This window comes from Lynx rufus, unplaced genomic scaffold, assembly GCF_022079265.1.
Source record: "Lynx rufus isolate CCGP_SWC_20201006 ecotype Redwood Valley unplaced genomic scaffold, mLynRuf1.p SCAF_7, whole genome shotgun sequence".
NCBI lineage: Eukaryota > Metazoa > Chordata > Mammalia > Carnivora > Felidae > Lynx > Lynx rufus.
In genome coordinates, this window is record NW_025814889.1 from 13717273 (window position 1) to 13737925 (window position 20653).

The 20653-nt window shown below is 36.9% G+C and overlaps 2 protein-coding genes across 11 annotated transcripts in view; one reads left to right on the forward strand and one right to left on the reverse strand.

The window, feature by feature from the left end:
- SUV39H2 (SUV39H2 histone lysine methyltransferase) lies at positions 1–7873 on the forward strand. The gene is made up of 4 exons (XM_047067223.1): positions 1–663; positions 3029–3175; positions 4480–4609; positions 5607–7873. The coding sequence occupies exons 1-4, from the start codon at positions 1–3 to the stop codon at positions 5711–5713; spliced, it is 1047 nt and encodes a 348-aa protein (XP_046923179.1). The 3' UTR covers positions 5714–7873.
- Positions 7874–9610: 1737 nt separating this feature from the next.
- The window catches only part of DCLRE1C (DNA cross-link repair 1C), a 44149-nt gene continuing 33106 nt past the window's right edge, over positions 9611–20653 (reverse strand). For all 10 annotated transcript variants that reach the window (XM_047065303.1, XM_047065299.1, XM_047065300.1 and 7 more), the window contains one exon: positions 9611–11440. In XM_047065303.1, coding sequence (XP_046921259.1) covers positions 10524–11440 — 917 coding nt within the window. In that variant the 3' untranslated portion in view covers positions 9611–10523. The remainder of the gene's footprint in view (positions 11441–20653) is intronic.

Consider the following 20653-nt stretch of genomic DNA (forward strand, 5'->3'; position numbering starts at 1 on the left):
ATGGAATATTATCTTGTAAAATGGAAAGGATGGCCAGATTCTACAAATACTTGGGAACCTTTGCAAAATCTCAAGTGCCCATTACTCCTCCAGCAGTTTTCTAATGACAAGCATAATTATTTATCTCAGGTAAAGAAAGGCAAAGCAATAAAAGACAATAACAAAGCTTTGAAACCTGCCATTGCCGAGTACATTGTAAAGAAGGCTAAACAGAGGCTAGCTCTGCAGAGATGGCAAGACGAACTCAACAGAAGAAAGAATCATAAAGGAATGATATTTGTTGAAAATACTGTTGACTTAGAGGGCCCACCTTCAGACTTCTACTACATTAATGAATACAAACCAGCTCCTGGAATCAGCTTAGTCAATGAAGCTACCTTTGGTTGTTCGTGTACAGATTGCTTCTTTGAGAAATGTTGTCCTGCTGAAGCTGGAGTTCTTTTGGCTTATAATAAAAACCAACAAATTAAAATCCCACCTGGTACCCCCATTTATGAATGCAACTCGAGGTGTCAGTGTGGACCCGATTGTCCCAATAGGATTGTACAAAAAGGCACCCAGTATTCACTTTGCATCTTTCGAACTAGCAATGGCTGTGGCTGGGGTGTAAAAACCCTTGTGAAGATTAAAAGAATGAGTTTTGTCATGGAATATGTTGGGGAGGTATGTTCAACATATAACAAGTAATGTGTGTGGGAGGTTTATGCTTTTTGAAAAGTTAACATTGTACAGCAGTAACAGATATTGGTACATATTTATATTATCGTTTGCAAGTATGTAGAAATTTCTGGCTTGGGAAAAAGGTTTCACGGGCATAGTTAGAAATATAAACTTGTATATGAACAAAAAAATACGTATAATTATAAATGAAATAGTCCTGTTTTCAACAAACAGCCATTTATAGTCATTGAAACTGGCATTTGTAAAATATGGCAGCTATTATGACGTAAACGTTCTTTTTTGTTAATTTTTATTTAATGTGTTTTTTTTACCTTACATTCAGGTTAGTTAGCATATAGTGCAACAGTGATTTCAGGAGTAGATTCCTTAATGCCCCTTACCCCTTTAGTCCATCCACCCTCTCGACACCCCTCCAGTAACCCTCTGTTTGTTCTCCATATTTAAGAGTCTCATGTTTTTGTCCCCTGCCCTGTTTGTATATTATTTTTGCTTCCCTTCCTCATGTGAGTGAAGAATGACATAAAAGTTCTAAGAAGAAAATCAGATCTAAACGCATGCTGACTTTGGAACCTTTAGATTGTAATTCATCCATTTGATTAAATATGGTTAACTGTAGTTGGCAGAACTCAATTACTGTATCAACATGAGAAGTACTATAGAGTAGGCATGCTTTCTGAGCAAGTGTTAGAAAATACAATACATAAAACCATTTATTGCATCCATGAAAAAATCCAAATTCTTTGTAGCTCAGCTGGAGACTGTCTCTAAATTACCATTGACTGTGCAAATTTATGTATTTATTTATTTTTTAACTTTTATTTTTTAGAGAGTGCAAGCGAGGGAGAGAGAGAGAGAGAGAGAGAGAAAGAGAAACCAAACAGGCTCCACGCTCAGAGCAGAGTCCGACGTGGGGCTCGATCCCACAACCCTGAGATTATGACTCGAGCTGAAATCAGGATGCTCAACTGAATGAGCGACACATTCGCCCCCGAGCAAATTTATTTTTATACATATAACGTATATATACAAAAAATAGTATTTACCATGTACCACATACTATTCTAAGCACCTTATGTGCTAACTCATTAATCCTTGAGTAACTCTGAGGTAGCAGTGTTAGGTCCATTCTTTATCATTGAGGAAACAGGCACAGAAAAATTCATCAAGGTCCCATTGTAGTGAAGAGGAGCCAGGATTCAAAACCAAGGCTCCAAAATGAGTGCACTTTGCTGCTGTACTACACTTCCTCAAACTGAGTGGTATATTAATCTGTGACTAGAAAAATACAAGTGTGACCGCATATCTTGGGCTGTCAAATCTAACATTTTAGAAGTTATGTGGAGGGCGCCTGGGTGGCTCAGTCGGTTAAGCATCTATCTCACTTGGGCCCAGGTCGTAATCTTGCCGTTCGTGGGTTCAAGCCCCTTGTTGGGCTCTGTGCTGATAGCCTGGATCCTGCTTCAGATTCTTTGTCTCCCTCTCTCTGTCTCTCCCTTTCCCCTGCTTGTGCTCTCTCTCTCAAAAAATGAATAAACATTTTGAAAAATGCAAAAGTGCTATGGAATTAGGCCACATATAATTATCTATTCATCTGGAATTCTGAGATTAAATTGGAGCCCTGTTTTGATCCTTAAATTTTTAGACAATAGCAGATTATTATAAATCACTGTTCAGGATACTAGGTCTTGTATGATCAAACTCTTCTCTGTTTTGACTTACTGAATGCAGTAGTTATTTATATCTGGTTGACACCATGAATTGCTTTAGACATTTTTGGTTTCTTAAGCTGAGCATCTGGTAAAGCTGTGTTCTTAGAACTGCAGAGGATGGTTTTGATCCACAGAATTTCATGAAAACAACCTGGTCTGCAAAACTAAACTTTGCATACAATTGACTGCAAATTTAACGTACCTTCTTTCCTGTATTTGTAACAAATTTCCACCTTGTAACTAACTGCATAGATGAGTTACAGGAAAAATAAGTTTTTAGAGCATTTTTACTGTAAATTTCTTCCTTTACATTCCAGGTAGGTCCTATAGGAAGCTATATTTGGGTAGCTTTTTGAACATGTGAATAAATGAGAATAAACGTAGTGCTGTCTCCCCTTGTTGATTGTGGGCTGTCCTGATTCCTAAGCAGCCATGATTGTCCTGCACTCGTATCTCCCCTTAGCTTCCCATGTCTTTGCTTCTGTGTGTAGAGTAGTTTGTGTGAATGTTTTGATGACACATTGACTTGTTACTTTTTAAACCTCTGGAGGCACTAAAACAATAATAATAGTTTTATGGATGAGTGTTTCTTTAGTTCAACAATAGCTATATAATATACTATAGTTTTTTCTTTTTAGGTAATCACCAGTGAAGAAGCTGAAAGACGGGGGCAGTTATATGACAACAAAGGAATCACATATCTCTTTGATCTGGATTATGAATCTGATGAATTCACAGTGGATGCAGCCCGATATGGAAATGTCTCTCATTTTGTGAATCACAGTGTAAGTGTGATTACACTGTTTTTAATGATTTTCCATAGTTGAGGAATAATTATCTTTAAATGACTTAGCCTTTTAATATTTCCAAAGTATTGTAATACAGAGACCTCTTTGGTTAGATTATTGTATTATTGCCATATTAGGAAAATCCATTGAGGTGCCTACCAAATACCATGCATTTTGCAAGAGTTTTTACATACGTTCATTTAATCTTTCCAGAACCCTTTAGGTATTATCTTCTTGTAGAAGAGGAATTAAGAGGTAGCAAGGTTAAGAATTACATACAACTGTAGAGGTTTCTTACAGAAGTTAACAGCTGAATTTTAGGATATGCAGCTAAACATAGCTATATTTTCTTAAAATGTAAATATGTTAACATATTTACAGAATTTAAGAATTCATAGAGTATTGAAGTATTGAGGGCCATTTTCCTAAATTACAATTGTAAATTAAAATTCTAAAATACAATTCTAAATTATACTCTAAATACAATAGTATTAGGCTTGTGAGATTGATGTTTCCTCCATCTTATAGATTACAAGGAAAATGTGTCTCCAGAGAGTATTATATACCTGACCATATAAGGAAGTGTAGACTATGCTAAGCTTTTGATGGGTTTTATTCCAAGAAACTAGTTTATGTTGAGTAGTGAAATGTCAGAGACCTTCTGACTCCTTGTTAGTTTTCTGATTTAAACTTTTACTTTAATTTTTTTCTTAGTGATAAATTTGAAATACTCTCAAAATAGATGTATTCTATTCAAGGGCACTTAAAACAATGATTTTGGTTTCTTAGCTCTTTCTTCTTGCATAGTCCAGAACTTAATGTAGAAATCTCAAAATATTAAAACCAATCAGAAGTTACAGCAATGAAACCTCCATGCAGTATGAAATTTGAGTTGTATAATGCTAATTTGATTTTTTAAATACAGTTTTTCTCTTTCTTTATGCCTTACTGAACTATGTACAGGTGAAATGATAATGTTATATAAAACTTGCATTATAATTCTCCAGAAAAATTAAAAAGTTGAGATAGATGAAATGGGATTGGTGAAAATGTTAATTGTTGAGCTGCAGGGTAAATGTGGATTTATTATTTTTTCTAGTGTTAATGTATGTCTGAGATTTTCTGTAAATGAAAATAGTATTTTTAAATTTGAATGCCTCAGAGACCTCTAAACAGTAAACAACTTAATTTCCAATGAAACTTAAAAAATCATAGTTTGGGGAATTAAAGATTTCATATGGCATGTAGAAGAGCCTGTCCATTACATTTTTACTTAAATGGGTTCTAATGTTCCTTTTTAGTGCGACCCAAATCTTCAGGTGTTTAATGTTTTCATTGATAATCTCGACACCCGTCTTCCCCGAATAGCATTGTTTTCCACAAGAACCATAAATGCTGGAGAAGAGCTCACTTTTGATTATCAAATGAAAGGTACGGTTTTCAAGTAAGGTTTGATTGATTTCAGTTATTTGCATATGAAGACTGTAATCAGAGTAGGAAGAGACCTTAGATCATCTGAACCAAACAATATTAAAGAAGAAAAAAAATGAGGCTATAAGAGTTGGTCTTTTTACTCAAGGTCACAAAGCTACTCTGCCAGAGGTAAAACTAAAATCTGCCTGACCTTGAGCTGAGTAATGCTCTTTTCTCAGCATCACGCTGTCACCTGCTTTCTTTCATAATTTCCATTATCAAAGTTTGTTCTACATCTTTTCTCAATACTACTTGTATTTTAAAATTGTAAGGCATACATTCCTGAAAATTTACCAAGAGATGTATATTCAGGGTGCCTGGGTGGCTCTTTTAAGTGTCCAGCTTGCTTAGGTCATGGTCTCACGGTTTGTGGGTTCAAGCCCCGCTTCGGGCTCTGTGCTGACTGCTCAGAGCCTGGAGCCTGCTTCAGATTCTGTGTCTTCCTCTCTCTCTGCCCTTCCCCCGCTCACACTCTGTCTCTCTCTAAAAAATAAATAAACATTAAAAAATTTAAAGAGATGTATATTCAGAGGATTGAAAATATTTAAATCACATCTGAACTTATTATTCCATTCCTACTTGGATTTGGTTTTTTTTAAAAAACACATCAATTTTATTTGCTTTGTTGGGACCATATGTTTTTTTCTTTCCTTTGTTTTTCTAAGTGTTAATTATAGTTTGTTACTATTTGGCCTGACTTTATGGCCCTTAAATAATGTATGAAATTGAATGTGTATCTGATTTTCCCACTAAGTTTCATCATTTCGCAAAGCTGTTCTTGGAAGTATGGCTAATAGCATATGCTTTTGTCTCTTACTAGCTCCACACCATCCTTTCAAGATAATTCATAATTTGTCTCTGAACATTCACATTGATTTAAAACTAATAAGAGATTTGAACTTCATTCTGAATGGTCTTAACTTTTTCTTGTGTATTTCTTTTTCTGTGTACTCAGGTTCTGGAGATGTATCTTCAGATTCTGTTGACCACAGCCCAGCCAAAAAGAGGGTCAGAACTGTGTGCAAGTGTGGAGCTGTGACTTGCAGAGGTTACCTCAACTGAATTTTCAGGAAACAGCTGATGATTGTAGTTTGTTTTTTTCTAATGTTAACCTTTAAAAAAAGTATTTGGGACTCTTTTCATATTATCAGGATTATATACTATGTTAATTTACAATTCATGTTTCAAACTATTGGCCAAATGCATTACTGATGCTTCTGAAGAGAACACAGGGTCACAGAGACTAATTTAAAATACACGTATTTAGTGATTAGACACCAAACATGAAAGGAAAACTGACAGATCAGCATATACATACATAAGAAGTCTGTGTGAATAGAGAAATGCCTCCTTCAGTGTTTAAGCGTTAAACTGATAACGTAACCGTCACTAAGATCAAATATTCAACCTGCCATACACCTTGAATTTAGAGAAAGAGTTAATTTGGTCAAATACATACAAGTGCTATTTTTGTTATGTTGTCATTCCCGTTAATTACTCACTGTACTTGTATTTAAGAAAAATAGGTGATACGGAATTATACTCTATTTTCTACTTTCATTAAAATACTGGGATCTTAATGATACAGAAATTTAAGGTCTAAAATTCAGTGTAAATAGGTTTAATTACAGCTTGATTTCATATTTTGAAGCAATCCAGACTGTTATGAGGCATGTATGTCTGAATCAGTAATTCTTAAAAGATTTTTAACCTTGTAAAAGAATAATTTCCAAAAAGCTCTAAAATTCTGGAACGGATGGCCATTATGCTGCTTTGAAAGGGTGGGGCACTCGGACCGGGAGGGTTTCTTGGAAGTGGGGAAATGGAGCACTTTCAGGGCCCCTCTTAATAACACAAATTAAGAGATCCATGTTGCATACCTGGTCTAAACAGAAACAGCAAAACAAGATACTCCTGAGTGCATCTGCACCTAACAGTGTTTCATACAATACACGAATATTACATCTTCTGAATTTCGGGCGGTTTTAACATTTCCACCAAATTTAATTATTTTTATATTCCCCGCAAGCTCTTCTTGAAATAATCTATATTTTGAACTGATACTTATTTTTTATACATGAATTTTTTAAATGTGATAAAGTTAAACTTGGCTTGGCCAAAGTGTGTTTCTGAATTATGAGAACATTTTTACTTGAACCATGAACACTGAAATGGAATACAGTTGTTTGGTTTTTGTTTCTGTTTTTCTGCATAGTAAAACCTCAGTTGGGAACAACTATGTTTTCATCTCTGTGATTTTGGGATTTGTAATCATGGTGTCCAACATGAAGGTAAATGCAGCAAGTAAATCTAGCTTTCAGTATTCCTAATTAAATTTTACCTAAGCTGATTGCCCCATTGCTTTACTGACCTAAAATAAGTTTGAGTAAAATTGCACTGATGGCAAGAATCCAGCACTTCAAATACCTTCTTAATCCTTAACCTCTTTTTTGGGAGAAGCTACACTTTATTATGCATTATATTGCTACCACATGATTTGCTCTTTCATAATATGGGATAAATTCTTTACATGTTTGGAGTCTCACAGCGTATTAACCAAAATCTGCAGAAGGTGTCACGGAAAAATACATTTCTTAGTGCCGTTTCTTATGTTTTCTTTATGAGGAAATAGTCACATGGTGTCAGTGGTGAGAAAGCATCACAGATTTACAGGTGCTCCCAATGGCCAAGCTTACTTTGAATTCTGATTCTCACAGGTTTAAAAAATGTAACTAATATTCTTCTTAAAAAGTTAATGTTTTACTGTCCAGTTTTTTGATCTTGTCTTTTTGTGGTAAAAAAATGTAAAACAGGACAGCAAAGGGAAGAATGGCTATTTTCACAAAACTTGTTTTGTACTGTCCTTAGTAATAGACATTTAATGGGTCTTTGAGATTTTAGTTACCTGTGTTACCCTTGTTTGATTACAAAGCTGAACTTAAATCAGCAAAATAGAAGCTCTCTACATGAGGCTGTTAGGAGCTTTTAACCATTTTAAGTCAACATTTAGCTTCTTTGGTTTCTCAAGCTGTCAGAATTTGTTCTCTCAATATGAAGCCTATGTTCAACGGCCATGTTTACATGAAGTTTAAACCGTAAGTTAATCTACTCTGCAAGTTGTATTAATACCATTGTTTTCAAGATCTACTTGAGGATCATGATACAGTTGTAATCTCAGGGTTTTTTTCCCCCATATGTGCAAAATCTAGACTGCACTTTTTTTTTTTTTACAGTTCAATTTTCTTTAGCAAAATAAATTTAGTTTGGCATTTGATTTTCTATTTATGGTGGTTTAGCTTTGTTATTGAATATTTTATTTTCCTTACCAGTAAGCTACAAAAGGGGCAAAAAGATAACCAATGTATTCCTGACTACTTGCTTTTGAGATTAACCAAAGGTTATTATACCATCACTTTAAATGTTATTTGCCTTTTAAGAAAGTTTATTATTGTCATGGTTGGTCCATTTGAATATTAAAGAATTTTACATAGCATAATGTGGATGGATACTTCTAAAATATTTTGAGCATTATGAGTCACCAGGTTACTTAAACACATTATGCTAAATAAGTAAACACTGCCTGGAACCACAGGGGAATGTTAGACTTGAAGCTCCTATTCTTGGAGCAAGTCTCAGGCCCTTTATCTGCGTTCCTGTGCGTCTCATAAACCCATGAGGCCGGTGCTGCCAGCCGTACAGCGCAGCAAAGGGAAGGGGTCAGGACTGGTTAGGTAACATGAACATACCCAAGATCACGTGGCTCGGGGGCAGTAAACCACCTATTTATACTGGACTCTATTTCGTACTGCTAGTTTAAACAAACCGTAAGTCTTGGATTCCTCTCTCAGGCAAATGTGGCTAGCCACTGCATTTCTTCTGTCATGTATCTTGGCATTTTGAAACTTGTTTTCACTTTTTCCTTTATACTTTACAGTTCTTAGAGTAAAAATCGAGTAGCCACTATAATTAATCCTACCCCTACCTGTGCTCTTTTTGAGAGGCATTATTGCATAGTGGCTAAGAGCATGGATTCTCGAGCTTGAATTGCCTGTATTTTCAGTCCTGACTTCACTCCTTCTCAGCTATGTGAACTAACCTCTCTGTGCCTCAGCCTCCTCATTTGTGAGTGGGAAGAATAAACTTAACCTGCCTCAAAAGGTGGTGATGAGCATTGAAGGAGTTAATATCCAGTGTGTAAAAGAACTATCATCACAGAGTAAGCACCACATGTAAGTATCTGCTGTAATTCTGTACTGTAAACCTGTACTTTTGTAGTCTTTGGTGATCCCTGCAAGTTTTTTTTTTTTTAATCAAAAGTCTGTTCTAGTGCTTAAATTCATTCACCTGGCGTTTATTGTGCCAGGTTCTCATAACACAAAATATGGCAGTATGTAATATTAAATGGATGATGTGATTATACAGTGCTAATATATTCAGAAGGATGTTTACAGGCATGTATTGAGTCCCCACCTTGGATTATAAGCTATACTATTAAGATGAGGTCTTCAGTGTCAGTGAAATTAGTTATATTTGATTACATGACTTATTAATGAAGTGTAACTAATTTTTAGAACTACAGATTAAAAATGAAGTCTCTGGGCTTGTGTATTAGGCCTGTTGTAGTTACGACTGGAAACTCAGTGATCTGTAATCTCTACTGGTCTCTTTAGTGATTTTATATTCACTTTGCTTTCAGGCTGTAGAACTCGTAGGAGAGATGGGTAAAATGGGATAACTGTATTTCTACGCCAGTCTCACACAGTCTGGAGAATACTTAATCAAAAACTGGGAGTATCTGTGGCGTTAGAAATAAGGGGTCAGTGCAGCAGGGTGATAATGCATATCATTGTTGGTTTAATTGACCTGCAAATTGATTTAGAGACTCCAACTTAAATTTGTTTTAAGGAAAATCTGTGCCTTTGCTTCCTTAATCTATAAAATGTCAGCATACCCAAAGTGTTGATGAATATTTGTTAATAGAACTTTATTAAACCACATATATAGCTGTATAAAAACATAATCCATTGACAGACTTTAAGGAAATCCAACAACTAGAACACACACTTTTGCCATTTCATTCTTTTGGGTCCTAATTTCTCTCCTTTTCATTTTACCTTTGTGTTCAAACCAGCATTCAGAAGTGACCTTTTGAGATAAATAAGGGGCTGATTGTTTTTAAGAGTTTTTATGACCCAGGATGCAGCCATCTATCAGGGTGAATGTGCCATGGCGCTTGAGAACATTCTCTGTTGGGTGGAATGTTCTGTGTCAGTTGCAGTTGATTAATGGTGCCATGGAGTTCTTCCATAGCCTTGCTCACTTCCTGTGTGCTAATTCTATTACCGATAGAGGAACAGGTAGAGTTCCCAGCTCGACTGTGCATTAGTGTTTCTCCTTTGGTTTTGCTTTGTCTCTTTTGAAGCTGTTGCAGCAACATACACATGTAGGATTGTGTCTTCTTAGTGAACTGGACCTTTTGTGAGAAATTTGTCTGATGGTAATATAGTCGTTCCAGCTTTAAGTAGTGGAAGTATTTAGATATATTTTTCCAGGCTTTACTTTTAACCTGCCTGCATCATTTGCATTGAGTTTCTTAGAGACAGCATATAAAAACGTTCTGTTTCTTTCCCTGGGTTTTTTCTGGTGTGTGTTGACCACTTTCACTTAATGTAATTATTGATGTTTGGATTTAGTTCTACCTTATTTTCTGCTTTTTACCTCTATTTTTCGTTCTTTTTCCCCTTTACTGCCTTGTTTTAGGTTACATGAACATTTTTAAATATTCCATTCTGACGTGTCCATTATGATTCTGACCATTACCTCTTTGTGTAGGTTTTCTACTGGTTGCTCTAGAATGCAAGGTTTTTCATTTTTAAGTATCTGAGAAGGAGCTTTTTCTTTTTTCAGTGACTATATTCTCCCCTGTTGCCAGCTTCTCATATAAATACTGTAAATGCTCTCCTTTAGGTAGCTCAGCTTCTGGTGTGGAGGGAATTTCAAAATCAGAGGAGCTCTGGGAATCTGCATTGGTGCTAAAATTTAGTAGCCTTTTTTCCTGAGGTATGTGTTTCCCACTGCTTAGAGTGGTTATTTCTCCAACACTAGGAGCCATATTTGCATCTTGATTTCTGCTTTTCAAGTCAGAATAAGTATCCTTTGGGCAAAGTACATTTTGTTCCATCTGAGAGGCAGGAATATTCTCTTTGATTCTTGGTCTATAGCTACCTTTGTTCAAGAAGGTAATATCCCCACTGTTTCTCTCTTGGGATGATAACAAAACAGTGTCCGATTGGCTGTCCCAGCCTTGACTCCCTTGTTCGGATATGTGTGTTGACTGAGAAGAATTCTGGGAAGAGATGTGAGTTGACTCTCCATCAGAGTCACTAAAAATCTTTGGCGACTGAGAGCCCCCTGCCTCTGTGGAAGAAGGGAGGTTTTCCAAACTGTCATCTGTGATTTCATCATTTCTTTTAAAGAACACTTCCCACTGTGGTACTTCTACATCAGCCTTTTGCTGGTGATGTGTGAGAGCACCCAGGTCTTCTTGAGATGAAGCTGGGGTTTGTACTTCTTCTTCACCTTCGCTGTTGGATTCTTCACATTCTATAAAGTTTGCCAAAGGAAAGGTGTGCATACTCTCTTTGTACCCTGTGCTTTGTCTCTCTTGTTCAGGCTGGCTTGGGGAAGCTGCAGTCATCAGATACACGTCAGGGTGAAGAGTTAGCTGGTATGGAACCTTGTGCCTTAGCGGTAACGGCACAGGATCATCAAAGAGGTCGTCATCCTCCTCTGTGGGAAAAAACACAACAGATGTATGGGAAACACAGAATGCAAAGGGAATCAATTTGTGCTTTTAATTTAAAATCCAATTTGTAGCACGTAGCTGTAGTTTCAATTGGTGGAGCTGCAAATAACGTGTCCCTCTTCTAAGAAAAAGGCCCCTTATTCTTAGCGTAATCTGAACAATTTACCACCCTTCAACTAATGCCGGACTTTAAGGTTGAGAATATTGATCTGTGTTCCCCAAATAAGGCCACAATGCCTGTAACAGTGTTTCTTAAACTTGGCTGAACATTAGCATCATCTGGAAAGCTTTTTTAAAAAAAAAAACACAGCTTTCTATCCCATTCCAGATCTACTGAATCCCTAAAGGTGGGACCCAGTAATTTAATTTTCACTTTAAGTTCTGTATGTGATTCTGTTCATCAGCCAGGTTTGCAAACTGTATGCTCTGCAAAAAGTAGATCATGAGTTGGCTGATTTAATAAAAAGTCATTTTCTAGTTTTTACTGATATCTACTTGGTACATGTCATGGGCTGTGTCCTCCAAAGTTCCTAATTTGAAGCGCTGGCCCCAATGTCATGGTATTTGGAGACTGCATATAAGATGGGATTAGTATCTTTGTAAGAAGAGGAAGACCAACTTCTCACTTTCCTTCTTCATGCATGGACAGCCTGTGGAAAGGCTCCTGAGTGTGTACTGAGGAGGAGAGACTGTCTGCAACCCCGGAAGTGGGCCCTTTCCAAGAACCAAAATCTGCTGGCACGCTGACCTTGGACATCCCAGTCTCCAGAACTGTGCGAAATGTCTTGCTAAGTCACCCAGCCTCTAGTATTTGTCATAGCAGCCTGAGTCGGCTAAGTGCACACTGCTGGGTGACAGATACTTGAGGGGAATGCGGATTAGATCAACTTCAACTAAATGTGCCAAATGGGGTTTACTTTGAATAAGGCACATTTAGTGTCATGAACAAAGTCAACAAATGTACTTTTTTTTTTAAAGCATGTTGCATTAGCAATATAATGAGCCCAATTCACTTACTTTCTTTACTTATTTTTATTTTTTAGTGAGAAAGGAGGGAGAGGGGCCAAAGGAGAGAAAGGGAATCAGGCTCCCTGCTCAGCCCAGAGCCCCACATGGAGCTCAGTCCCACAAAGTGTGAGATCACGTCCTGAGCCAAAATCAGGAGTCGGATGCCCAATCGAGTGAGGCACCAAAGGTACCCCTCCACTTAAAATCTTAAAGTCAGGAAACCTTACTTGGAGAGTGAAATTACCATAAATTGAGAAGGCTTATAACGGGGGAAAACAAGTATTTTCTTGGTCTTTAATGGCACCTGAGAAGGAGATTAAATGCTCATGAGACAGTCTATGGCAACTTAATTGTTCTAGTATTGTCTTATAACTACCCACCTAAAAAGATAAGTGTTCCCAGTGATACAAGGATGTAGCTAAACACTACATTTTTAAGAGCTGGTTTTTAAAAAATGGACCACAGAGTAGTCCTGCTCCCATGGATCATCTTGCTCCCATGTTCCGAAGGAGACAGGTCTGGAGAAGACGGGTCAACATACACTAGGTCAAAACCAGATCAGTATGGTTCCTGGCTCTGTGTAATTCTTAAGCAACTATTGCTCTCCTTTTCTGAAAGACTTAAAGTGACTAAGATGTCTAGTACTGTATTTGGAATCAGCCTGATCTCTAAGATAGGGGGCTTCATTGCAACATACAGATTATAGATCTGTTTTAGCCAAAGTTAACTTTTTAGGAAATATTTTTGTATCCTAAGTTTAACAGTATCACGGTGTGTTTCAGCTGTAAGGTAATCTGTACATTTTTACCATCAATCCATCTGTATGTATTGAAAAGCAAGTTTCTATACTATACTATCAAGTTAATTCTGACACAATGATTTCTCTGTGAAATCGGAAAGGTATAGAACACTAAGAAGTGTTAAAATCCTTAGTAGTATTTATACAAGCTGATAAACACACTTAAACCCAATGTTAAAAAGGACAAATGTTATAATTCACAGATAGTATCTATCTGTGTATAACTTGGTATAACCATATTGGAGAACTGGACATCATCTCGCAAGCACCTTAATTTCTACCATTTAACCCAATGAGAAGTGTGAAACAGATTTATGTACAATGTTGTTCATCACAATATTTGTAAAAGTTAAAAATAGGTTGTTAACCTAAGCGTACAAAGATCCGATACATCATTATATAGCCATAATGCAAAGTATGCAGCTGTTAAATTGTTTTTGAACAATAACAAAAATTTCCCAATGAAAAGTTTTTCAGGGGCGCCTGGGTGGCTCAGTCGGTTGGGCGTCCAGCTTCGGCTCAGGTCACATTCTCACGGTTCGTGATTCGAGCCCCTCGTCGGGCTCTGTGCTGACAGCTCAGAGCCTGGAGCCTGCTTCAGATTCTGTGTCTCCCTCTCTCTGGCCCTCCCCCACTCGAGCTCTGTTTCACTCTCTCTCTCTAAATAAACATTAAAAAAATTTTTTAAAAAAAGTTTATTTCAGCCTATGTGCATCTATCTGCTCTTACAGAAGGTGGTAGACAGCCCTTGCGTAAGCTGCCCTGGTCCCGACTTCAGGACTGCTGTCCACCTCTTTTTAAACACATAAAAAAAATTTTTTTTGAGAGTGCAAACAGGGGAGGGAAAGAGAGGTGGGGGTGGGGGGGCAGGGGGTGAGACAGAGACTCCCAAGCAGGCTCCATGCTGACAGAGCCCGATGCAGGGCTCAAACTCAAACCCTGAGATCATGACCTGAGCCAAAGTCAGGTGCTTAACAGATTGAGCCCCCCAGGTGCCCCATTTTTAAGCATTTTTAATGTCCCTCTGAGTTCTGTAGATATTTATATATATGAAGGAGGGGGAGGAAATACATTAAAACACTATTCAAAGTAACTTAGAGTTGTGAGGTTCTATATAACTATTTTCTCAATTAGCTGCCATGGGTAGCTGCTAATTTATAAGAACAAAAACTGATTTTATAAAACTGGTCTAGGGGAATAATTGTAATAGCTGATAACTACTAAATTATGTAAAGATTTAAAAAATAGCACGAAGCGCTTTATTGAAATGCTTTTCAAAGAGGCTGACAAGGACTCCTGGGTTTGCCCCAAGATTTGAAAGTAAAGAAACTGGAAAAACTGGTCAGCACACTAGAGAGCACCGCAGACCTTAAAGCACTCAGGATGGAATTCCAAAGTCAGTGACACATGTGGACTGAAGCGAACATGGCCCCAGTGGCTTACAAAATACATCTGCAAACACCTACTAGAGGGACTGATGCCAAAGAGTTGCCCAGAGACCTAGACCTGTAGAAATAAAAGCTATAAAAATTACTATATTAACAAGGAATAAAAACACTAAGGAAGCAACAAGGAACAAAAGGAAAAAAGCTAAAACAGTAAAATGGAAAAACAAACATCAATTTGAAAACTCAAACTAGTGGCCCAATCAAAAAAAAAAATACATACTCAACAAAAATGTGTCATCTGGGTAGGTGCATAAAGGGACAAAATGTTAAGCTAAAAATGATTTTGTTTTCAGCCAAGAAAGAATAGCAGGAACTACGTTTTACCTCCCCCCTGAAACAACTAAAAAACCAGACAAAATATAGCAAAGGCTCTCAAGAAAGTAGACCTCAGGCAGTGAAGGACAATGACACCTGAGCGTGGGAAACAAATGACGTGAGTTCTAAGACTGCCCCGGTTCACTTGGTGACTGTTTCCAGGCAGGAAGGGTACACCCAGATAGAGCCCATGGGCACTTTAGTCGAGGAGGTGACTGGGAGTCAGGAAGCCAAGGTGGTTGGAGTCTACAGAGCAGAGGCCCGGAGAGGCCCTCTAGCATTCGGCAGACTGATCGGTGCATCCTACTGAGGTAACTACTTGAGGCCAGGGTGCCTGTTCCCAACAGCCAGAGTGGAACCCCTCGATTCACAGGGTGTCTGTAAGGGTACTAAAAGGGCCTTGCCTTAGGAGTGGGGAGAGTTCATTCCAGACTAAATGCTGCCCTGCTCCTACCTAACAAAGATAAAAAGCAAGACAAAAGGATCAAACTGTTCCAAGCTTCCAAGCCAGTTAACTACATGCCAGAACAAAGTGCATGAATATTCTTAGAAATCCAAAATTATGCAGAACCTAACAAGGTAAACTTCAGAAAATATGGCATCCAACAGAATATTACCAGACAAGCAGAAAGGGGAGAAAATACAGTCAATAAGAAAAAAGCCAAAATCCTGAAATGATCAAGAAAACATGGGAATAAATCTTCATGATCTTGGATTGAGCAGTAGTTTCTTAGGACAGCAAAAGTTCATGCAGCAAGACAAAAATGAAATAAATTGGACTTAATCAAAACTTAAATTTTCACACTTCAACAGACGCCATCAAGAAAGTGAAGACAAGGTGTAGACTGGAAAAGAATATGTGCAAATCCTATCTGACAAAGGGGATATACCCAGAGGATATAAAGAAATCTTACAATGTAATAAGACCAATAATCCAATTTAAAAATGGACAAAAGATGTGAAATGGACATTTCAGCCAAGAGCATCAAAGCACATGACTTAAGCTGAAATCCGGAGTGAAATGCAAATCAAAACTACAAGGAGATGCAACTTTATATCCACTAGAATGGCTATAATTGAAAAGTACGAGCTACAATGCAGAGAAATTGGAATCCTTATAGATGGTGGGAGCAAAAAGTGTGTTCAGTTTGGAAAATAATTTCTCCTTGTTAAAAAAATGCTAAAACAGATTTATTGTGTGTATGTTACAGAATAAATGTGCCTGCCCCCAAATTCCTGTGTTGAAACCCTAACTCCCAGTGTGGTTGTATTTGGAAATGGGGACTCTAAGGAAGTAATTAAAGTAAGTTCATAGGGATGGGTCCCTGATCCAATAGGATTAGTGTCCTTATAAGCGACATCAGAGAGCCCTCTCCCCCTACCGCCCTCTGCCTCCAGCACATGCCTTTCCCCAGGAAACGGCATGTCAGCACACAGCACCAGGACAGTGGCCAATAAGCCAAGCGAGAGAAGAGGCCTCAGAATGAAACCCACTTTGCCAGCACGTTGATCTTGGACTTCTAGCCTCCTGAATTATGAGAAATGTCTGTTATTTAAGACACCCAGTTTGAGGTATTTGTGATGGCAGCTCAGGCAGACTGAGACCACCCTCCCCACACTCACCATAACCTAGAAATTCTACTCCCATGTTATTTACCCCAAATAAAATAAATCATATGTCCACACAAAGACGTGTCTGCAAATATTCAAAGCAGCATCATTTATAACTAAAAAAGCAGAAACAACCCAAATGTCCATCAACTGGTGGATGGATAAATAAAATGTGACCAAAAAAAAAAAAGTAATGATACATACTATAAGACAGATGGGCTCTGGAAACATGCTAAGAAGCCAGGCAGAGAAGACCAAATGTTGTATGGTTCCATTTACCTGAAATGTCCAGAAGAGACAAATCTATAGATTTAGTGGTTGCCTAAAGCGGGAGGTAGTAATGCGGAGTAACTTGAAATGGGCAGTTTCTTTTTGGAGTAATGGAAATGCTCTGAAATTAGTGGCAAATGGCTGCACAAGTCTGCTAGTAATAATCATGGAAGTGTTCACCAAAAAAGAGTGAAATTTATGGTATATAAATTATACTGCAATAAAGCTTTAAAAAACTGGCAGGTTGAAGAAAAAATAAGTATTGTGGGGTTTTTAACAATAAGATGTATGGCAATAATGGCACAGACTGTGAGGAGGAAGTGGGACCAGTGTCTTAAGTTTCTTATACTGTATGATACTAGAATAAGACTTGTCCTAACTTTTCACTCTGGTAAGTTAAAGATGTATACTATACACTACTAAAATAGTTACTGCCAGTAACCAACAAGAAATTAAATATAATCTATCGTTACTCCATCCAAAGGAAGGCAGAAAGAAAGAAGAAATGTAGAGGGAACAAACAGCAAGATGGTATATTTAAAGCTGCCCATATTAGTAATCTCATTAAGCATAAATGGTCCGACCGAGCACTCCAATAAAAAGACAGAAGTTACCCGATTGGCTATAGAAAACAAGACCCAAAATGCTGCCTATAAGAAACCCATCTTTAAATATAAAGACAAATTAAAAATACAGAGATGGAAAAACATATACTAACTAATCAGAAGAAAGTTTAGTAGCTATATTAACATCTGGTGAAGTATATTTCAAAGGTAGGAATATTACCAGGATTAAGAGTCATTTCCTAAATATAAGAGGACTTAACAATCTTAAACATGTGTGTCCCTGATAGCAGTGCTTCAAACTGATGAAGCGAAAAGTGATCGAATTACAAGGAATAACAAACCCACAACTGTAACGGGAGATTTCAACAACTTTCCCTCAATAATTTGCAGGGCAAAGTAGACCAGGGAAATCAGCAAGGATATGGAAGATTTGAACATTATCAGCTAACTTGACCTAACCGATATTTGTACACCACTCCACCCAACGGCAGTATATATAGTTCTTTCAAGTACAGTGAAACATTTACCAAGACAGACCATTATTCCAGACCACAAATCTCAGTAAAAATCATAACAGCATTTTCTCTAACCCCAAAATTAAATCAGACAACAAAATTATCTCAGGAAAATCCTCCAAAATTCAGAAACTCAGTAACCCATTTATTCTAAATAATCCATGCAAAGAAGAAATCAAAAGAAAAATCAAAATATTTTGAATTGAATGAAAACACAAGTCAAATCTGTGAGATAACAACTAAAGAGAGAAACTTATAGCACTAAGTGCCTGTGTTAAGGGACAAAAAAAGTCTCAAAGCAATAACCTCAGCTTCCACATTAAGAAATTTAGAAATAAAGAGCAAAATAAACCAAAAGCAAGCAGATGAAAGAAACAAAGATCAGAGTGGGAATCAGTGAAACTGAAAACAACACAACAAAGAAAAAATCAATGAAACAAAAAGCTGGGTTTTTGAGCTCAGTAAAACTGGCAAACCTCTGACTGATCGAGAAAAACTAAGATACAAATAATGTCAGGAGTGAGACAGTTGGTATCATCAGATTCTACAGATATTAAAAGGATAACAAGGGAGTATTGTGAACAAGTTTGTGCCAAAAAATTCAACTTAGGTGACATGGACAAATTCCTTGAAAGATATAAATTACCAAAGCTTACTCAAGAAAAAATAACCTGAATAGCCCTCGACTTGTTAAACAAATTGAATTTGTAGTTAAAAACCTTCCTGCAGAGAAAACTCCTGGCCCAGATGGCTTCATTGGTAAATTCTACCTATCATTTAAGAAAGATATACTGCTAATTCTTTATAAACTGTTGCAGAAAATAAAGTATGAAGAAACAATTCACAACAAGAAGGCCAACAGTATCCAGATACCAAAAGATACCAAAACCACAAAAGATATTGCATGAAAAAGACAAAACAACTTTAGACCAATATCACTCCTGAACACAGAAGAAAAAAATTCTTAACACAAGTTTAGGAAATCAAGTTGAGCAATAGCTAAAAAGGATAATACATCACAACCAAATGGGGTTTGTTCCAGAAATGCTAGGTTGGTTTAATACTTAAAAATCAATCATTGTGATTCACCATATTAACAGACTAAAACAGAAAAACTGTATGATCATCTCAATAAATGCAGGAAAAATATTTGACAAAATCCAATATCCGTTCCTGATTAAATAAAGTCTCTGAATACTACTGATAGAATGGACTTCCTCCATGTGATGAGAAACATCAATGAAAAGTTCACAACATCACACTTAAGGGTGAAAAAATGAATGCTTCCCTCTCCCCCAGTCCCCACAAGATTGGGAACTAGGCAATGACATCAACCTTTGCCACTTCTATTAAATATTATAGTTGAAGTCTAGCTAGTTCAATCAGAATAAGAAATAAAAGCATCCAGACTGTAAAATTATCTATATTCAGACACACTATGATAATCTATGTAGAAATGAAGTAGAATCTACCCAAAAAATCACTAGAACTAGTAAGTGAGGTTAGCAAGGTTGGAAGATACAAGATCAAAATACAAATATCAATTGTATTTCTATATACCAGTAACAAATTGAAATGTGAAAAGGAATATAATGTACAATAATATCCAAAAAATGAAATATCTGGGGATTAATCTAACAAAAGACATATAAGACCTATACACTGAAAACCAGAAAATAATGCTGAGCAAAATCAAAGACTTACATAAATGGAGAGAGATACCATCTTCATGGATCTGAAGACTCAATGTTGTTGTCAGTTCTTCCCAAATTTAATACAATCCCAAACTCTGTCTAGTGGACATTTTTATACAAATAGCAAGCGGACTCTAAAATTCATATGGAAATGTGAAGGACATGGAATAGCCAAAACAACTTTGAAAACTAACAAAATAGTTCAACCACTTGTATCACTTAACTTCAGAATTTATAAAGGTACAATAATCAAGACAGGGCAGTACTGATGTCAAGATAGAAATCATGGAACCAAACAAAAAGTCCAGAAGTAAACCCTCAATATATTGTCAATTGGGGCACCTGGGTGGATCAGTCAGTTGAGTGTCCGACTTCAGCTCAAGTCATGATCTCACGGTCAGTGAGTTTGAGCCCAGCGTCAGGCTTTGTGCTGACAGCTCAGAGGCTGGAGCCTGCTTGGGATTCTGTGTCTCTCTCTCTCTGCCCCTTCCCCACTCACACTCTGTCTCTCTTTCTCTCTTTCAAAAATAAAAACATTTAAAAAATTAAAAATATATTGTCAATTGACTTTCAAGAAAAGGTCAAAGACAATTCAGTAAAGATTAAGTCTTTTCAACAAGTGGTTCTAGAATGTCTGGAATGTCTGTAGGAAAAAAACAAATACCAAAAAACCTTGAATATGTAGTTAGCACCGTATACATAAAAATAACTAGAAAATGGACCACAGACCTAAATGTAAAACCTAAAACTACAAAAACCTCTACCAGATAACAGAGGAGAAAATCATCTTTGTGACCATGAGTCAGGCAAAGAGTTCTTAGTTAGCTACAATACAAAAAAAAAAGGTAAACATTAGTAAATTGAACACCATTTAAAATTTCTGCTCTTCAAAAGACTCTGCTAAGAGTCTGATAAAGCATTTACATCCAGAAACTCTCAAAACCCAACCATAAAAAAGCAACAAATTAAAA